General features: G+C 39.3%; 1 protein-coding gene across 1 annotated transcript in view; it reads right to left on the bottom strand.

Moving 5' to 3' along the window:
• Window positions 1-21,024, bottom strand: part of LOC148823179 (histone deacetylase 9) — a 178,701-nt gene that overhangs the window by 35,028 nt on the left and 122,649 nt on the right. The window contains exons 14-20 of the mRNA XM_088928544.1: window positions 16,225-16,402; window positions 15,007-15,140; window positions 12,514-12,634; window positions 7,570-7,619; window positions 3,779-3,886; window positions 2,875-2,930; window positions 2,523-2,610 (exon numbers count right to left, since the gene is read on the bottom strand). Coding sequence (XP_088784670.1) covers window positions 2,523-2,610; window positions 2,875-2,930; window positions 3,779-3,886; window positions 7,570-7,619; window positions 12,514-12,634; window positions 15,007-15,140; window positions 16,225-16,402 — 735 coding nt within the window. The remainder of the gene's footprint in view (window positions 1-2,522; window positions 2,611-2,874; window positions 2,931-3,778; window positions 3,887-7,569; window positions 7,620-12,513; window positions 12,635-15,006; window positions 15,141-16,224; window positions 16,403-21,024) is intronic.

Here is a 21,024-nt window from a genome sequence, read left to right as displayed (position 1 = left end):
CTAAGGATCAGGTCCCTTGGCGAATTGCACCACTGAGGTAACATTTGAAGCATTTAGAAAAAAGTGATAGGCAAGCCATATGAAATGAAACTGCTAGTTCCTACTTTGAAACTGCTGCATATTATCAGCAGTAATTTTATTTAATAGTAAGTGAGAGTTCAGTGCACCATGTACTAATATTGTTTGCATAGTGGCATCTGTAGAAACTGACCATATATTCATTTTATCTTAAGTTACTGCTTCAGAAAAGTGCAGCACAGGTCTGAGTGGTGATAGTGAACAGCTCTGCCTGTGAAACCTGATCTTTATTTCAACTCGATTGCTCTGGACTGAGGTCATATCTACTTAGCAGTTCTCCTCTAGTGACTAAAACTGCCTGCTGATGAACAGATGCAACTTAAAGTGATTTTTAAAAAACTTTTCAGCAAAATATAGGACAGGATATTTTTAAATTATTGATTAATGCATTTGGCTTATTTGACTATATGATTGTGCAGAGCAGCAAAGGTTGAATATTAATAGTTTAAAGAGTTTCTGCAGCAAAGATATCATCAAGACCTGCTACAGCATATACATTAAGTGCTGACAGTATTCTTATTGTCACGTATGCTTTTGAAATGTCAAAAGCTAATGCTGTAATCATTAGAAACTGCTAATCATGATTCTCACCAAAAGAAGCAGTTTTGTCTTGGCATTCAAAATTAATAAAGTCAGTATTTATGCGATTAGAAAATACCTTTGGGATACTTCAAAACGTAAGATGTTTAATTATGTAATTGCTTTACGTACAGCACAATAATACACTCCTAAATTCTGTGTAGACACTGTACAGTGTGTCTCCCATCGATTTGAGAAACGGAACAGAGTTACTTTGCCAGCTGCCTGGTGCGGAGCAGGATTTGATTGACTCCTGTCCCTGTTCCGGTTGTTGAGTCAGTGCAGATGGCACCTCCAGCCCCTGGACCATGGTGAGCGTGAAAGCTGCAGAGTGCAAGAGTGCCAGGGCTTCTTCACCATGTGGACTGCCACACATATTCAGGGCTGTGATGGTCAATCAAACTCTCATCGCCAGTGGCAAAGCCTCTGTTAAAGCCCACTTCCATGGGGATGAGATTGTTGCAAGAATTCGAAAATACAGTTGCTCTTCACATGTACCTGTCAGCATTCTGGAGACACAAATTCTCCACACTTTCTTCCTTCCACAATCATCCTGCAGGGTTTTCCACACTGAGCCCACACTCATGACCAAGCTGGCAGCCGTCTATGCAACAGTGACACTGTATACTTGTAAAAGCAGACCAGGAAAAGCCCTGATGTTACTTCCTGTTAAGCTATAGCATACTGCCTCACGGCCAAGACCTTTATACCACAGCTAAATACTGCTCTCTTCTCTTCATAAATCCCCGAACATGCAGTGCATTCAAAAGTTTTATTTTGTTCTAACATGAAGAAAATATAACAGAATAATGATATTTTTTTTGTAATAATGATCATATCTGCTCTCCCACAGCAGGCACCCAGTGAAAGTCCCCCTTTTGGGGAACAGAAGGCACTTCAGGGAATCGAACCCAGGCCCCAAACGTATAAGGCAGCAAGCTTAACATCAATGACACCCATATGCAGGTATATGCATTTTAAACATATCAACATAGCAATATACCAATTTCAGTTAAACAGGTTTATGTACATTTACTTTACCAAATTATCAAACGCATATCTAATGCACGTGTTAGATCACTTGGAAACCTTCGCATAAGTCAAGGCAATTCAAAACGATCACAGTACGGAAAAACACCACTGACTAGACTGGAGGCAAGCTGGGTGGAGACTTCTACACAACATAGGCCTCATTACAGCACTGTGGGGACCTGCAGTTGACAGGCTCTTCATGCACTGTTTGAAGAGGAGGCATTGGACTGGCCATTGCTTTCATCTGAGCTCAACCCAACAGCAATGTTAGCGGCTGAGCATGTGACTTCCAGCAACCCAACTAATCAAAAAGCACATGATCTACTGTACATGCCCAGCAGTGAAGGACAGGTACAGTTACACAGGGTGTACTCTATAGTCATTCAAACTGTGAAAGCAAAGGCACAGGATGACCTCTTAAGTTCTTTGCATAGAATGCATTCATACTTTTGATCATGGATGACATTTGGACATGCAGTTTTATTATTTGGGAATCTTAACTGCTGTTTTGCTGTACAGAACTTGATTGAAATGGATCCGTCCCCTGAAAGGATGAAACAGCACAGTAAAGCTTCATATTTTGCTGCACTAAATACTTATTATCGATCATTCATACAGCCAGGAAACATCCTTTGGATTTTTTAAATGTTTAATTGATTTCATTTTTTACTAGAATTATCCTGCTAGTGTATGCAGCGCTATAGAAAGAAATGTATACTCTTTTGGATTTGAAGGTTTACTTTTAAAATCCCCCCGCTGGTCGCTTCGGCCTTGTTGAATTTACAGTAACTTGCCATTCAGTCAGATTCTTGAACCCAAAGCGTTATACATACCAGATCTATGATTAAAATCCGGCTGATACTGAGCTTTTGCCTCAGGTACTTGGCAGCGATTGCGACCGAATTAAAAAAGCAGAATCCCCTGTGGAAGAGAGAAGAACAGAAAAATAAGAAAACAAGAGAGCAAGGAAAATGATCATAAATAACATTCTGGTTGCTTTTTCTTCTTTTTAATGCTATATGATTTCCGAGGTCATAAATCTGATTCTGGGAGTACCTCGAAAGACTTTCCTTCAGACCTCCATTGCCATCTGGTAATAATTACAGTCCTGCCAGGCTCGGAGCTGCACAGGTGATTGTGAGTGAAGCTGGTGCTCTTGGGTGGACAATAGCCACCGACACTTACATTGCTGTAGATTCTTCTGCGTGATGGCCGGGGGGTCGCACAATCGCAAAGCCGTTCTGCAAAAGCAAAGACATTGCAATCGCAACACTGTTTCCTACCGGATGCAGTTCAGATGTGCACAACTACCACAGAGCAGTTCAGAGCTGGTTAAAGGGAAATCAAGTCGCCCGACAGCAAGGGATGGAACAATCACTCAGAATAGCTTTGTTTTGTGATCGGGCCTGATTATTCAACTGAAAGTGCTTAAGCGTGAAGAAGCACTAAATGTAAATTCCTTTGTTATTTGCACAGAATAAGGCAGGTAACTGTAGGTATGTGGAAATGCTTTACACTAGAATGTAAATGAAGAGGTCAAAAGGCGTCCTGGACTCCAATAAAATCAAGTGTGATTAGACCCAATAGAATTTAATATAAATCTGTTACAGCTGGGTTCTGTGTTCAAAACAATTGATTCGTGTTACTCAAGCACTCAATCCCACTCTGCTGGTATGCGTTCCCTTGTTAATTGCCAGAATCATTTTTCCTGTAACGCGGCAGTCCTGCCCCCAAAACAGGAACGCCGAACCCCGTTAGAACCGTTTCCCTCTTTCAAAACCATTTCTAGACCGATGTCACGAGCGTGGGGAGGAAAACAAACGCAGCAGCGTGGACTTTAACACCGTGCTGATGCTTCTCTGCTGCTTCACACAAAGAGAATTCCTGGAAGAAACAGTGGGACAGTGTGGAATAGAGAAACGCGCTCCGTGTTGTGCCGTTTCGAGACACATTCTGCGGATCATTAAACTTTAAAATCAACAATCCCTGCGCTCTCCCAGCGCCCGCAGGCCCCTCTTACTCCGCTCACTTTGGTCTCTTTGTCTGCACTTCCTCCACCCTTCCCACACACACTGCTGCCAGACCTCACCTTCAGCTCTCGGGAGGCTACTCTGGAAGCCAGCTCGATGACACAGCCCACGGCCATGCGTGCGCTGCTGGGCGAGTGGAGCTCATTCCAAATGGTGTCACTGTCCACCTGAGCAAACAGTCGGCAGAAGAAGAAGGAGAGAGAGAGGGAGAGGGAGAGAGAAAAGAGAAACAAATCTGTGAGGGAGGGCTGGCAGGGTGACAGCCAATGTACAATAACATTAGTCTTCCGTCTTGGCCCAGCTGAGTGAGCCTTCTGGACGCGACTTTCCTTCAGGTTTTTTTTTTACACAGAACGTCTGCAATGGAAACACATTCCTGTCATGCCTCGCTGCCATTCCCTGTTTAGATTTCTCATTACAAACAGCATTACACGCATGGGCCGGATCTGGTCTAGTTACAGGCCTGGTAGACGCTAAGCCACAGTAGTAGATTTGATATGGGCTAGGGACCTCGGCGTACAGCTAAGCCCCGTCAACTGCCAGAAGGGGAAAAAATGCATCTCAGACTTTGCTAAGAAAGCAAATTCAGCAAATCATCACAGCTCAGGTATCCCAATATCACTGTGTATACATAAGACATCATAGCCACCAAAATGAAGCTAGATTTTATTACATAGAAGAGCTAAAAGATTGGCCACGAGATAACACAACTTATTAACATTTTTTTTGTACTTTGAAAAAGAGCAATCATTTCCTCCCTTCCTTTTATTGAAGCTGTGATTTTTTTTCATTTTAAATTTCTTTTACTTTTGGCTAAGAAATCTATCCAGTCCTCCTGCAAAACATGACAATCACAATCTTTCTCAAGAAATAAAAGTGCCACGTTTGCTGTTTCTAAGGGATTATGTGTCAGAATTCCTACAGAAGACAAGAAAGTAACCACAGCTCTCTGGCTTTCTTATGAGGGCAATGATCCCAGCAGGGAAATACCAGTTATTGTTTCTTGAGTAATTATTAGTTAACACTCTGCATTTACTCCAAGTGGCATGCAATCATATTTCTCCTGATATTGCATTATCTGCTCAGCTGTGTTATTCTGTTCTGACTTCTGGCAAACAGTATAATGGTCTGCCTTGTTTCTGCAACAGCAAGCTTGAAAGATATTGAAACCAGGATACACAAGAAGGAAAAGGCTAGTTTAACTATAAGATTTGACAGATACCAAAAAACAAACAAACAATAAAGCCTATTTTTAATGATAAAAATTGACTACAAAACTTGTTTACATCTGTTGTTCTGTTACTAGAATGATTATTGAAGGCTAAATATTATAAATACATTTTAAAATAAATTATTTCATGTTAATACCAACTGCATTTATGTATGTACTATCATGGCAGCCTTTTTTTATTTTAGTTATGTTTTTAAAATAAGATAAATGTGTTCTGTAAGTTTATTAATAGTTTTAGGTATTAAAACTTGTAGCAGAACATAATTGTCTATCGTATTACAAAGGTGCAGAATTATTTACCTTGTAAATTATTCACTCTTGAAAACTACCAATTCTTAACACATCAGGGAGTTGAAAAAAACCCCAGTACTACTGTGTTGTATTTATTGAGGTCAAAGTAATGTGAAATGTAGAAATATGTACAGTATATGGTTACTTTAGGGCTTTACAAAATTTGGAGCCTATAGCTGTTCCAATAGTGGGCTAAATGTGAGATCCACTCTGTCTTTAAAGCCATGTTCATTTAGGACATGATAATATGGAAACCTACTGTATTTGCCTCTATTCTGTTTGGAAGACATTCAGAATACTAGAGAAGAAATGTCTTTTTCCTCCACTTGTACTGTGGTGATCCAGAAAAAAAAATCTCTTCAAATTACACACCCTGAACTAGGGATTTATGAGTGCAGAGTGGGTAAGTCTCAAAGGAGGCAAGAGTTTTATGGAAAGCAGGGTCCTACTTTTGTATTCTTTTTATATCCTTTGCCAAATGATCTGGGCTGGCCCGTCCTCTTTACTCTTGCACTTGACAACACAGCTCGATCCAAGATCTCCTGAACGCTAGAAGAATATGCCTGTCATTGGGCAGCTTTGATTAATGAGATCATCTTATATGAACCAGGGAATCACCTATAAACGCTAACAGACTCCACCTGGCAGAACGCCGAGTATTAGAGTAATCCAAGTGCAAACAGTGCAAACCCTGGGCTGAGCCAGCAGTGCACAGGATTGCCGATGCCGATGTCTCAGATTTAGCTGCTGGATAGAAATATATAGTAATGCTTGTCGCCATCAAAGAAAACGATGATTGAGCCAGCTACCACACAAAGTCAAACAGTGACTCATCGTCTATGAGCAACACAAACGGTTTTTGCACATTTTCTGGAAAATCCCAAATGAAATTATAGGTGATACACTAAATAATGAGAGCGCATTCTTGTTACCAACCTGGTTTGCTACGGTTTTGTTTTTTATTTGATTATTAAGTGTACAGTTTTAATTCAGCTTATCTTTGTCTCACACGCTCAGATTACACAAGCAGCCAAAAATAAATACATTAATATTGAATTGTTAGGAAAGGACAGATGCCAACAATTAAAATCTAGATACTGTGTTTGAATAAAAAAACAATCAGTCCTTTGATAAACTATGTTTAACTCAGTTTGTTAGTCTTTGTGGAGAAGCAAGAGAAACGGTTGGATATTTAAGACCTGGAAAATATAAATTTAAATTTGATAAAATTCTCCTGAAGAAATGTGAACTCTTTAACAAAGTTCTTGTGCGCAGAGTAAGCCACTTTCAGATTCAATGGTGTCAAATCCCAAAATCTGTGCCAGGACTTTTAACTGAAGGAAACTGGCAGGGAAAGCAAGGCATGTTAAGAGATGACATCTTGTCACATTTTTCCGTGTTTATACTTCTCGGGGATAAAAACGGAATTCTTGTCCATGATGAAGGTGTAATTCCTTTTATGTCTGCAAGGCCTCTCTCTCTCCTCGGGGCAGAGAATGAAACCCAAACTTATATAAAATCATATCCTGTTTGCAGAAATTATATTCCCTCTGCTACTTCGCTAATCCAGCCGCAGAAACCCCTGCACAGCTAGGAAGCCCATTCCTCTTCTAAACAAATGTCATCAGACCCTTTTATGCTTTTATGACCCTGTCAAAAAATAATATTGACTGCCAATAGTGATGTGATATGAACTCTCTCCTCTGGGCCGCAGAGAAAGGAGCTAGCAATCTGTTATCAATTTTGCTAAGCCTGTCCAGGGAATTGCTCACTCCTTCTCCTTCCAAGAAATAAACGACAACAAACGCAGCCAGAGCTTTTGAAGCCATAGAGATGATGACGACATTATCATAAAAGCCTGCTCTTCTCTGTTTTTGTGGTTCTCTTCCCTATTGAAAGAGACTTGCACGAAGACAAAAAAAAGAAGGCTGAAAAATGATTTCAAGATTTTGCTCATTTCTTTGTTCCGCAGATCAGGGTCAGGAGGAGCAGGGGAGCTGTTTCTATATTTAGTCATAGGATCTGTATGAGTCCGAGCCATAAAAGAAATTCAATAGGCAAATAACATTCCGTTTGCCTCTAATCAAATTCCCACAACCAAGGGCTTTTCTCTGAGAGAATTATGTGGAGTAGTATGATTCCCACAATTATGGACGATCATTCAGTATTTTGTAAGTTTTTATTACAAATGTGCATCCCCTCTATATTAGTGCGCTTCAGCACATGTCTCTTTCCACTTACTATAATAAAGACCAGCTAATAAATGATTTCTGCAACCACCTCTTACATCTTAATTACATTTTTTATCTTTAGTTATCTGTTACTTACCCCCAGTCCTCCACAAGGCAGCACAGTAAAGTTTTTCTGGGGTGATGAACCTACAGTAAATATAAAAAGAACCGAAGTTGAATCTTTGCTTTATAGGAAATAGGACATGCAGTTTATGAACTGGAATATGTTAACTGCAGCATAAATCTTCTGTATCAGTCTAGTTATGTGCCCCAGTGTAAACATTAGTAGAGGATAATTACCGTACGAATGGAAGGATTGGAAAAGCTCAAAAACAAAAAGAAAGGAGAACAGAAAAAAACATTCCAGATGAATTCTGAAATGAAGGGACGTGTGAAAGACAGGAATATCAGTGAATGGAGAAAATGACAATGAAATTAATCTCTGAGAGCTGGGGGAAAGGTGTGAACCCAGTTTAAGGTACATTTGATTTCTGACTGCTTTCTGGAGCAGGAGCAGGAGCTGGAGCAATCATGCTTTGTCTCGGAGAGATCTTTGATCCTCTCTGCTCTGACATGTTCCCTAAAACAGTTGGCCGGTCTCTTTCCTGTTCTGCTGATAGTCCCCCCTTTTTACCTCTTCAGCCCATAATTACACTGACCTTTCGGTCTGTGTCCCACACAGGAATTCCAGGACTACGACTGCTGAAAGTCCAAGTGTGTGCCTTAAACTTACATTCACGGAGCTGGCTCTCAAAGACAGACACCTCTCCTTCTGAATCTCTCCCTTGTTCCCAGATTTCTACCGCCCACAGTTCTCCTGGAATTCGTCTCCTGGGTTTCTCTCTTTCTCAGCTCCCCCTGCTCTCTCTCTCCGGCTGCTTCATCTGCTCCTCTTTCCTCCCCTTCCCTCCCTCACACACCTGAAGAGGCTCCACAGCTGAATTGCTGGTCTTGTTGTTCTTTCTTTTGACTTCTCAGTGCGGAACTAACCTCTGCTTGCTCCTTTGCAGCTCACACTCATGCTGACACAGCTCCCCACTCTAATATAATGTAACACCCAGGGACTGATGAGCAACACGTACCCACAACTCAGCTACACACATGGGGAAAGAGTTATTTCTGACTTTGAATATATAGGAAATCTATTCTAAATTAGATTGGAATTGCTTCCTTTCTAACGTGTTATTTTAAACTTACCTTTTTTATGAAATTAACGGTAAAGGTTCATTTAAGAACATTACAAAGACTGCAAACAAGAGGAGGTCACTCAACCCACATAACTCACTTGATTGCTAATTGACTTAGCTTATTTAATCATTTAGCTTCCACTTTTATCCAGAGCAGCTTATATTTGTTACTCTTAATACAGCTGGCATTTTAATGGGAAGAGTGGAGAATTTCCGTTTGCCTTTGTTATTGCTTCTCAACATTGTTTAGAAGATGTAAATCATGTGTTAATATAAAAACCCACGTATTCTTCATAAACTGTCTCTTCAGGATTATTGTTTCCTAATTTATATTTATATACATTTGGACTTTAATCAAAACCTCCTGAAAATCTGGTTGTACCATATCATACGTTCTGTTTGTATATTATACTACTGTTATTGTTTGAAAAATTCTGATGAGTTATTCAGCAGGACCTACCTTTTCTAAATCCATGCTGACTATCCCTCAGTGTCCTACTGTCACACAGATGATTCCCTTCTAATCCTTCTAATGACCATTTCTGTAACCTTACAAGTAAGAGAAGTACAAATTTTTGTTCGGCTGTTTTCTGACGAACATTTCCATTAGCCAGTGCAACAGTGGCCTGCAGTTCCTTGGATGTTAATCCGGGGTTCTTTGTAACTTCCTTGATAATTTTCAGTTTTGTTCTTAGAGAGATGTTGGTAGGACAACTGCCTTTGATTAGAGTGACTGTTGTCTTGAACTCTTTGAATTCTGTGTCTGACAGTGAATTGGTGGATCCTCAAATAAAAAGGGTTTTGTAAACCTTTCCAGACCGATAAGCATCAATAACTTTGTATAGTGAAGACCAAACTCTCAGCTTTTAATTTGGATTGAATCTTTTCTGTGCTTCTAGCAGAATATTGTTAAACTATGACCATCCATTCACCACTGATTTCATATCTGACTAGTATCTTTATACTTCTTTTGAAATCTGGCTCTTTTCTTTACGGTCTGCTCTCCAAAATTTTATAAAACTTTTTGTTTTTTGATTTTTGTTATGCGCTTATCGGTATCCCATACTACTCCAAAATAAGAAACTGTATGAGTATTATGTGCAATTTATAATGATGCAAAACCTAACAAATATTTGTTTGGTAGTTTAGTCGATAAATGAATTTATCATTTTGTGGAGTTGATCCTTCATGGAGCTTTGAATCTGGGCCTCAGTCATCTAACTATACTCAACTCTCCGTGTAAAGAAACCTTTCTTTTTCTCCATTATAAATTAATTCCATTTTCCAACTGTAACCTAGTTTGCTAAGTATCTCAAACTGTTGGTTTTATTGAGGAAAAGAAATGGACCTAAAATGAATCCCTGCAGCACACCACTATAAGTAAATAGAAATAGAAGTCACCCTTTAAAAGTATTGACTGTTAATTAAAGTTCTCATGTGCATAGATTGCTTTGCAGTTATATATTGTACTGTAGTTGTTATGAATGCTCTTATCAAAAGATTTCTGGAAGTCTAAATATATCATGCCATGTGATTTTCCTCTATTAAATGGCCTTGTTGTTTATTCCAAGAATTCTGTTAAGTTAAAAAGGATCTCCCCTCTTAAAATCCAGTTGTTTTAGAAATATTTCTCTGGTTAACTTTCTCAATCACTTCAATAAGCTTACCAGTTACAACCAAATATACCAGTTACCAAATTTACCAGTTTCCATCCTTAGTGAGAGCTGAAAAACCTAAGGGTCTCTGAATGACCTCCCCCAGTTCCTTACACTTGGCTGTGAAAATATCATCATGCCCCAGTGATTTATTAGGTTTCAGTTGTCCCAGCCTACTTTGTAATTATTCTTCTGTGTCTCTTTCCTGGCAATACAAATATATTTTTCCAGCTGAGTCAGTAGTTCAGTACACTCTTTTTCTATCTTTGAATGTTTGGCTCCATTTTTAAAGCATCTGTAGTGCGCTCTCTTCCTTCTGATTTTCTCCATTAAACCTTTTACAGTATGATAGATTTTACTCGGTGCAAATTCTTTAGTTTGGGGATGATTTTGTTCTGAATTTTTATCTTTGAAGTATAACAAACCTTCCTATAGGAATTTATCTGTTTCCAGTTCACCACTTGTAATTTCTAATTTTTTTCTTTATAGTCTGATTTTCCTAAATATAACATAATACTAACCTGAATGTGTCCTGCCTTAAAGGCTGGGTCAAGTAAGAGAATTTTCACTTGCTGGTGTCTTTATAAACTGGGTTAGGAAGCAATCATTAATCAATTTTCCTAAATATAACATAATACTAACCTGAATGTGTCCTGCCTTAAAGGCTGGGTCAAGTAAGAGAATTTTCACTTGCTGGTGTCTTTACAAACTGGGTTAGGAAGCAATCATTAATCATTCCAACAATATTATTGTCAGCTTCTCTATCTCCCATCGCAATTTCCCAAATAGTGTGCAGAAAATTGAAATCTCTTATTAATATAGTGTCACCTTTGCTACATACGTTTACGAACTCAACATGCAGCTCATGTTTTCATCGGGGGGTTTATAATACACATCTAATGTTAAGCTCAGGCATTGTCATGTCTAAATGGCCTGTATACCCTATGCACCTGTCCATTGCAGACTCCTATTATGGTGATGATGATGATGAAATGACTGTAATTGTAAGCTTTTAAATAATCCACAGAAATTAAAACTAAACAAATACATTAAACAATAAAATTCTCAATATGTGTGCCTGATCATGGAATAATATTACGAGAAGTGTAATTCTCAAAACATGTGATCTAGGATGTGGTTTCCTAGTATGTTTTTTTTATCGTTTGTAAGCCACTGGATGCATTCAGCTTGGATTATTCAAATCTGTTTATGCTCACTGCACAAGCAGCCAAAGCAAACTCTGCATTCCAGGAGCCTGTCCTGAAACTCCAGCCTCCTTGAGAGTAAGGAGATAGTTCACTCTCCCTCTTCTTATCTCTTTAATAGAGTGCAAACCTTTCAGTTTGTGATAAAGAAAAGACTGATAGGGCCTTTTTTTTGTTCCTAAACGTACTTTAGTTTGGTATCCAAACTATTCAGAAGTTAAGGCATACGTAGCTGCTGAACAGTTGATCAATGTCGACTTAGCATTGCTTATGCATAGTAAGTTGCTGTATATATAAAAATATACTATATTTCAGGTTCATTTTGGCATATACCAGTCTTATTCTATGCCTTTACACTCACATTCTATTATTAGTAATACTTTAGAACACTTTAATCAATTCTATTAAGCTCTGCAGTACTTCATTGTGAATTGAGCAGTGTTCAAGTAATGACTTCTCCATGTATTACAGGTTCACTTCATGTGGAAGGTAATGATCTGGAATAAATTCGAAAAGAGATGCATGACTCAGGGACGTTACATAAATATTCGGGTGTGAATACCATCTGGTGTGAAGCCTGTAATAAGATAAGATAAGATCACTTTATTGGCCGTATACAATTTCTTGTATTAGAATTTGTCTTTTCACATACCCCAGCTTGCTCTCCATGAGACACACAGACACGCAGAGAAGCTGGGGGTCAGAGCGCAGGGTCAGCCATTGTACAGCGCCCCTGGAGCAGTTGGGGTTAAGGGCCTTGCTCAGGGGCCCAAAGGAGTAGGATTCCTCTGCCGGCCACGGGATACGAACCGGCAACCTTCCAGCCACAGGCACAGATCCTTAGTCACAGGGCCACTGCACCGCCCCATCATAATCTAATCTGTTATGAATATGGAGTCATTATATTTGCGTGTTAGCCTAATGGATCATATATATGTACAGTATGTATTTAGCAGATGTTTTTATCCAAAGCAACTTTAATTTCAGCTCAGACCTAGAAGCTTCTTGGTGTCCAGCTTCTGCCGGTTCAAAGGGTTGGTGCCGTATAACAACGAATGACGCTCTGAGTGAACCAGCTGGATTTCTTCAAGGCTGGCTTTTCGACCCCGGACACGCTGATAGAAGAAAAAAAAAATGCATAAGAACAAATCCAGACATTTTGGGAAATTTCAATACTATTTTTTTAATTCATGAAGTGGAGTTAAACATCTTTTGATGTGTTTGACTCCACAGGTAGATGAACATAGAATGGGAATATGTCATTAAATAGCATTTAATATTTAATGTACATGCAGTTAATAATGTCGTGTTTTTTCAATGCACAATTCTCTCATTTTCACACCTTTATCTGTTTACTTTATATCACATAGGCATCCACTCACTTTGTGAACACTCTTTCATCATACAACTTTATCCAAGTATTTAAGTAACTGACCCAGGGCACCAACCACCTTGTACTTATAACACGGGATTTTTAAAACCTTTTTTTGCAGGGACTATGTATTAGTGACAGCAGTATGAAGACCAGTGTCAGTCTTTTGCATTAGAAAGAATAAACAGACTATAGCACTAAACACGTCAAGCTATTGAACAAGGTAAAATTATTTCACTCTCAAATTATGGGTTTTCTGAGGTTTTCAATGAAAGTATATACTTCAGCTATTTAATAAACATAAAATGAATTCATTACTATTACGTAATCTGTGTAAAACTTACAGGTGAATGTGCCATTTTTCCCTTTACTGTTAAAGTAAAGTTTTAGAAAATATTTTCTTTTAAGGAAATTGGCAGTAGAATGGATATAACAGGTGTTGACACAACTTTCAGCTTCACTTTTGACTATGGAAAGAAAAGAGACTCAAACATGAATAAGAACAAATCCCAGCTAGGTTCTGGCTCAGAGTACTGAAAGTTTTGTGAGTACATACTGCACGTAGCTATACAGTACGTTACCAAATATTTACAGTGCCCTGCAAAGGTATTCAGATCTTTCATATGGTGTCCCATTTTGTCAAATTATAAAATTATGTAAATACAAAATGATTTTTTAAACTTAATATTTTATTCAGAACCTGAATGCTCAGACAGAAGACTTCTAAGGTTAAGATGTTACAGTAAATGTAGGAAATCCCTGAAGAGTAAAACAAGGACTATGTTGATTGCAGAAGTATTCAGACCCCTGAACTCAATATGTAGTGGAAGCACCTAACTGTTAGCTGCAATTACAGCCACAAGCCCCTTAAAGTCTTTTTAGACAATCACTTGTTTTATTCTTAAGCCATTCCAGTGTAGTTACAAGCAGGTTTTCTTCTAAAATTTACTAGAACGTTGCTCCCTCTAAGTTCCAAACTTGACAAACTTCCCAGTCCCTGCTGATGAGAAGCAGAACTATAACATAATTCTGCCACCCCCGTGTTTGACAGTAGGGATGGTGTTGACTGAGTGATGCATTATGTTGGTTTTGAGTCAGATGTAACGCTTTGAATGTAGACCAAAAAGTTCTAATTTTGTCCTGTCTGACCTGACAAAACCTTTTGCCACATGTTTGCAGTATCACTTATGTGCTTTGTTACAAACCCCATATGGGATTTGAGATGTTTTTTTTTTAAAGTTCCATACAAACTTTCTTTGTGGAGTAACTGTGATACTGTTGGGGATTTTTTCTCCCATCTCAACCACTGAGGTCTGAATCTCTTTCAAAGTCCCCATTGGCTGCACAGTGGCAACCCTAACCACTTTCCTCCGAACCCAGCTGTTCAGTTTGGCCTGATCTACTCAGTGTCTCAGTACCTTCCACTTCTTGAAGATTGACTTCACCTTGCTCAAAGAGATGTTAATGGTCTCTGAAATGTTTTTACTGTATACCCTCCTCCTGATCTATGCCTTCATATGAATTTACTCCTTAACCATTTTGAAATCTCCTTGGTCTTCATGGCTGAATATTTGCCATAGCACATTTGAACTATTATTAATGATTAAACACAGAGACCACTCACCTAAGCTCATTTAAAGTAATTTTGTGCACCTTAAATAATTTAGGTTAGCCACAGCAAAGAGTTGGAATACTTATAATCATACTTATTATACTGTATACTTATCCTTGAATACGTCTAAATACTTTGCTTTGAATGTGTGGAGTAAATTGAATTCTTAACACATATTAATTGCTGCTTTAAAGTGTCATGACTGCAAGCCTTAAAGTGTCTAAATGTGAAATGTGTGAGAGTGTCCGAATCCTTTTGCAAGGCATTGTTAGAAGTCCTGCACGTCTCTGAGCTTCACTTTCCCTGACCTCTGAGTGAATTACGCCAACACAGCACACTTTACAGTATGTTTTGTGATTGCTTAATACAAAAAAAGAAACAGTCTCAGCAAGTGAACAGACTAAGAGAGAGGCTTGAGTTTGGCCGTGAGAGACTGTGTGCACACTGGGCGGACCAGTGCGGTCGGATGTCGAGACTGGAGGACCTGGGAGGAACTCCTCTACCTGGCAGTAGTTGATCAGGCCTGTCTCCTGCAGCCGCGACCAGATGCTCTGTACCCTTCCTCCATGCTCAGGGTGATCGGTGTAGTTTCCACAGATGCACTGGTGTTTCAGCATTAAAGCATCATACGCAATCCCTGCGATTCCGAGACAGAAGCTTCCATTAAGACTCGCATTTTAAATTAAGATTCGGTGCTCGCTTACGGTTAGTGATAAATGAGTTTATAATGAAAGTTCGAGAGGGATGACCACAACCAATTTCAATGACTCGGTCGTCAGCAGTTCGCAATCAAACCTGACATCATTTCCTCATGCCATCCAGACAGCATGTGATCCCCTTCTCTGTCTTGTACAGTATGTGTGCTTGTGTCTCCCACCTCCCCCTCATGTCCACCTCGGCGCATTGCTGTTGCTCACTCCTCACTCTGGATCAGCCAAGCGGGACGAGCCAGATTTCTGACTAAAATACCCCAGAACCTTTTCAGGACACTTAATTTGTGGGTGTGATTATTCCTAGTGAAGTCAGTTTTATTAATTGCTCATGTTAATCCTATGTGTTTTTATGCTAGAAGGTAACATTACCGTACTGATACCAACAACAATAACAGTCAGAGTCTGATTAATATTAATGGGGTAATTAGCGAGGAAAGCCCTCTGCTGCCATTTAGGGTTTTATTCTCTCCCTTAATTCCCTTAATTGTTCAGATAACCAAATTGAACAGACATAAGCGAGAAATCTGAAGCCAAGGAAAACTAATAAAAAATGGGTCAGTAATATGTATTCACTCATTTTTAAGATAGCCCATTTGTGACTGAAATCACCAAAGCGCCATGACACTCGAAACACAGAAACCCACGTCTGCAGACATCTAGAGCATTTTGTAGCAGCTTTTTTTTTTTACAGAAATAATAATGCGAGGAATGCAAGATACTCAGCTCATGCCGCCCAAAGGCTGGCCTTAGGAAATTCTCTACATGGAAAAAAGAACACCTGTTTGCAAGACACTTCCACGAGTTCCTTACATAATTTATGATTATTCAGGGTGGATTATCAACAGCCGATAAGAGGTGGTCGTGCCAGCTGAACTTCAAAATGCAAACTGTAGTGAGCGTTATATCTAATGTGCAGCTATTCGCGGTATTCGGTGCATTTAAATCAGAAGATCCTACTTGAATGCAGCGGTTGCCCTGCCTGTCAGAAACACCCCCTGGGAGCCTTACCAGTAGAAGAGGCGTGCGTGACAGTCTGGTCAGGTGACAGGCCCAGTAGAGGAGAGGCAGCAGGAGATGCCTGGGCCCGGGAAGCAGGCCGATGTTGGTCTGATCCTGTCATGACAGCCGTTGCCGCCTGCGCCTGGTACAGTCGGAGCTGGTGAACGCGTTGGTGCTCCAGGAGTTGCTGTTGCCACGGAAACAGCACAGTAGGGAGACATGTGAGAGGCTCAGCCGAAAACGCTCGGAGGAACATGTCAACAAATTAAGTTCATTAGGTCAGAACCATAATAAACAGTGTGAAAGAAATCCTGAGGCAGGCCCTATAAATCCATTCAACAGATGTTTTCACACTGTCACTCACGGTCTGATTACCCTGTTCCAGCTCCTGGGCTGACAGTAACTGGCCTATCACTTCTCACTCCCAGAGTGGGACACTGGGTTACGTTCAAAGGGAAGCTGTCCAGAAAGAAGCACATTTCTCCGGTCAACAGCATTCTCTGACCGCCAGATTCACACCTCAGCACAACCCACTCTCCTCTTTTTTCCTCAAGCAATTTCATGAATATCTTTAAATACATATCTTTAAGTGCCTTAAAGTGCAAACAGAGGGAATTACAGGTCCAGCAGAAAAACGCCGAATCCCTGTCTGTTCTCGGTCACCTTCTTGGCCTGGAGACTTTGAAGAATATAAGAAGAGGAGTACGTGCGGCCCAGCCAGCCTGTTCGGATACCTCAGCAACTTGTATTTGTGGTCATTATTACAGCAGCAATCCGAGAGAAGTATCTTGCTCAAGGGTACAATAGCAGTTAACCACACAGTATTCAAACCAACAGTCTTCCAGATAAGGTTTTAGAGCCCTAACCACTAATCAACACTGTTATCTAAACAGAGTCCTGAGAGAAAGCTTCATATTAGCAGTTTGTTGGTAGTATTGTATATAATTTTGTGTAATCAAGTACACTTGAAGATTTACAGGCTACTCACAGCATTTAATTGACATTTTCTCTCTCGCTTTTTTACAATGTAAAGGGTGTTTCCCTTTGCGAACAGAAAACCCCACATCTTTGCTTTGTAACGTCTGATGCAGCTTCGTCTTGCTTTTAAGCAGCAAGGAACTTTAAACTTTGTGACTTAAACTAACGTAAAGGTATGCATTTCTAAAAACACGGTGTGTTTTCCAATGATAGTTCTGCATTTGTGCTGTGCAGAGGTAATAGACAGACTGACAGACCCTCGTGAAAATCACACAACAAACATGCAAAATCCAGTATACCAGTGAGAATGTTTCAATCATAAGAAAATTAGATTGGTAATAACTTAACTTAGTTGAACCAAGAACTGGGATTTTACCCTTTACACTCACCCTTCTTAATCTCCTTTATTTTTACTTATTATTTCTGTCTCTATTAGTAGTGCTATTATTATCGTTGCTCTTACTTTATTAAGAGAGGTGAAAAGTCTACTGTATATAACTTGCTCCCTGTGATGCAATCTTCACAAAAAAGAAATTGTAGGAACAGACTTCCAGAAGGAAATTGTATCTTAACAAATGCCTAATAAAATCATCAGAACATGTTCTGCAAATTTTCCTACTGTAATTACAGTATCGACTGCATCCCATTCAAGACTGATATTTTAATTACTTTAAAATAATAATTCTTTTGGTTAGCTTATGCATTTTATCTGGGATACATTAGAATTATGGACTGTAGTGCTCCCCTCCCTTAGAGATAAAAACTTTCTTTGTGGTTAAAGTTCTTTTCACGAAAAAATCCCTTATGCAGCTGAGTCCTTGAGTATTTTGAGTTAAAATTTCTGTTAAATACTTCAGATTTAATTAAGCAATTTGTCTTAGCGGACCATACTCTCAATAGCTCTCTCTGTCACACACACACACACATAGTTTTGCAATGCCTTGTACTGTGCTTTTGATCATTTTAAAATCATGTCAGCAATTATTACAATACGTGATGAAATACTTCTTGTAAAAAAACATTTTTTGTAATTGGATACATCGAGACATATAAATAAAATATGCCTAGTCCTTTAGTAATACAGTGTAAGTCGTGATTTTAGAAACAGCGCACCATTCATGTGTGAATCATAATATGGCTATTTCATTGCTTCATTAAATCAGTACTGTAAAACCTCCTTCAAAGACAAGAGGTTATAACATGCTGGATTTCTTGCCTCTTTGCTCAAGAAACGTTCCTACAGAAATACATAGTTGAAAAAGGCTGAAAATTGGTTAGTCATATCAATGACACGAACACTGCTGTGGATGTCTCTGAGATTGAAGTGATACACACTTAGAGCTGTTAGCTAACTGGTGTGGAGCTAGGTAAGACAATTGTCATTAAACAAACTTATATATTCTAAGCAGTGTTATTTTCACTTGCAGTATATATCAAGGTATGTTCAGACAAAAGCTTTTTTGTAATATTCTGTAGCTATGGAAAGCAATTTTCTGAACTTGCCCTTTTTCTGTTAGTCTAAAATAATAAGTGTAGATCAAAGTTCAAGACGGACCAAAAAAACCTTAACTTTTGATCAAAATTGCTACTTTCTGTTTAGACGGGTTTCATTTAATCAAATGCTGGATTCCACAGAATTGCTTTCTTCTTCCTCACCATGATCAAAAACTAACTTAAATTTTGAATATGAATGCCATTCCAGCTCATCAATATCAAGAATGTGCATAATCACCAAATTTGTTCTGTGAAATTGATTTTGGTTTCTTTTGAAAAGGGATCTGTAACGTTTAACCCATATTGTTGAAGAAAATCAATCTTCTGATTAGGATGAAGATAGAGTTTCTGATTAAACTACTTGCAACTGTTGCTAAAATTACTGCAGACATACAGGATCAGTTATGGCAGATTCTTCGCATTCCCTCTGACAGGAGATACCCAGCGTATGACATCATAGATAGCCTGTAAAACTGATAACACTGTAGAGAATGAACATAAAAAGCCCATGAGCAGGTTCTTCCTATCCACATTTGCAGATCTTATTCTTTTCTCAGGAGTAAGAAGACTGTTACAGTCCAATATTCATTAAAAGCATTTCTGAGGATCGAATAAAAACTAATGTGCCATTATGAAGAAGCAAGGCAAAAATCCTGTTCTCCATTTCCATAGCTTCTGCTGGGATGTGTAATATCTGCTTAATGTGCTCTTAAAAAAGAAACTGAATGCTAAGATGAATAAACTTTCTGTACACCCAGCAGCAGTAGCGGATAAAGCGAACACTTGATGCGTTGGTGGCTATTGCAGAAACATACAGTAATTGTGTTGGTTTTTCATGTTGTTTTCTTTGGAGGAAGCACAACAGAATGCGATCCGATACACTGTGATCATATGGGGTCGGTGTGGTTCTTTTGGATACACATCACTAGCATTTTTGGCAACCAGGGAGACATTTATAACAATGCAGACTTCTTAGTCAAAACCGTTGGCATCATATAAATGAAAAGTCATGAGGAGAAGTACATTTCTGTGAAGTCTTGTTAGTGTCTCCATGCACGCGTACAAAGAGCTTTGTGTTCCTGAAAGCTGTGAAATTCATGGGAAGATCAGCATGTACACCTGAGGACCTCATCCGAAGGGTCGGCACCTTCGTCTGCAGTTTCCCTGGTCACCCTGCTTGATTTGGGAACTGCTCTTCCAGAGGGAAGAGAGCCACCTATTGGTCTACCAGAACCTGGTGTTCCCAGTACTGACCAGGCCCAGATTAATCTGCACCAACAATGGACTACTGTAAGGACAACACGTATAATACAGTATGTACTATTATGTTTTATGTATGCATACAGTAATTTAATTTTCTAGCTTTGCACTTTTAAGGGCACAAGACATGAAATACAATATGTATAGTTTAATGTGCATCATTGTTTATATGCACTTTATTCGTTTTGTTTAAATAATGTATAACATTTCCCCAAAATATTATGTTTATTTTCTCATTGCTTCTTGTTATGCAATGCTTCTCATTACATGCACAGGATGTGTTAACCGCTGTGCATGACCTTGTGGTTTTCAGAACTGTATCACTATTTTTTCTAAAAGTAACTCACATGCTCAGAAATCATTTATCTGAAGAGAGACTGTGTATCAGTGTATTTTATCCTAATAGCTGGTGTTTCTAACTGTATAGGGTTCATGACACTTTACAATAAAAATACTTAAGGGTGAAGTCTAAACTCAATGGAGCCAATAGTATTTGTTTACTAGTTTACAGAACTTAATATTACTGGGTTGCAGACATGAACAAAATTACAAAACACAGCAAAGTGGCAAAGCACAGTTTGTCTGGGGCCCTTTTTGTAAAAATTCCCAGCTCATCCATCCATTACCTACAGCTGCTTCCTGTGAGGTTCATGCTGAGCCAGAGTCTAACCCAGCAGACAAAGGGGGTAACACAGGGGGTGAGGCAGGGGGAGACGCAGGGGGTGACACAGAGGGTGAGGCAGGACTACGCCCTAGATGGAGGCCATTCTACTGCAGGCAGCCCACGCATCTGGACACAGGTACAGTTCAGAGACAACTGCAGCAGAGGATTCTTCGAATGGTATTTTTTTATTCCTTGGGCCTGTTATTTTGCAGGTTTCCTGTTTGCCACCTCCGATGTGTGGATTTTCTTTACTGAAGTTACACAGACAAGCCCCAGTGCATCTTGCCTCTCTGCTCTCCTGTCACGAAGCTCTGCTTTAACTCTGGAGCAGCTGCACAGCTGTCCTTCCTCTGCTCTTGATCTTATGACTTATGACACAGTAAAAAATCATAGAATTTCTCAGGACATTGTCA

Source organism: Atractosteus spatula, chromosome 12 (genome assembly GCF_055471065.1).
Source record: "Atractosteus spatula isolate fAtrSpa1 chromosome 12, fAtrSpa1.hap1, whole genome shotgun sequence".
In the NCBI taxonomy this organism is placed as follows: domain Eukaryota; kingdom Metazoa; phylum Chordata; class Actinopteri; order Semionotiformes; family Lepisosteidae; genus Atractosteus; species Atractosteus spatula.
The sequence above is the reverse complement of the archived record's forward strand: the minus strand, read 5'-3'. Positions and strand labels throughout refer to the sequence as shown.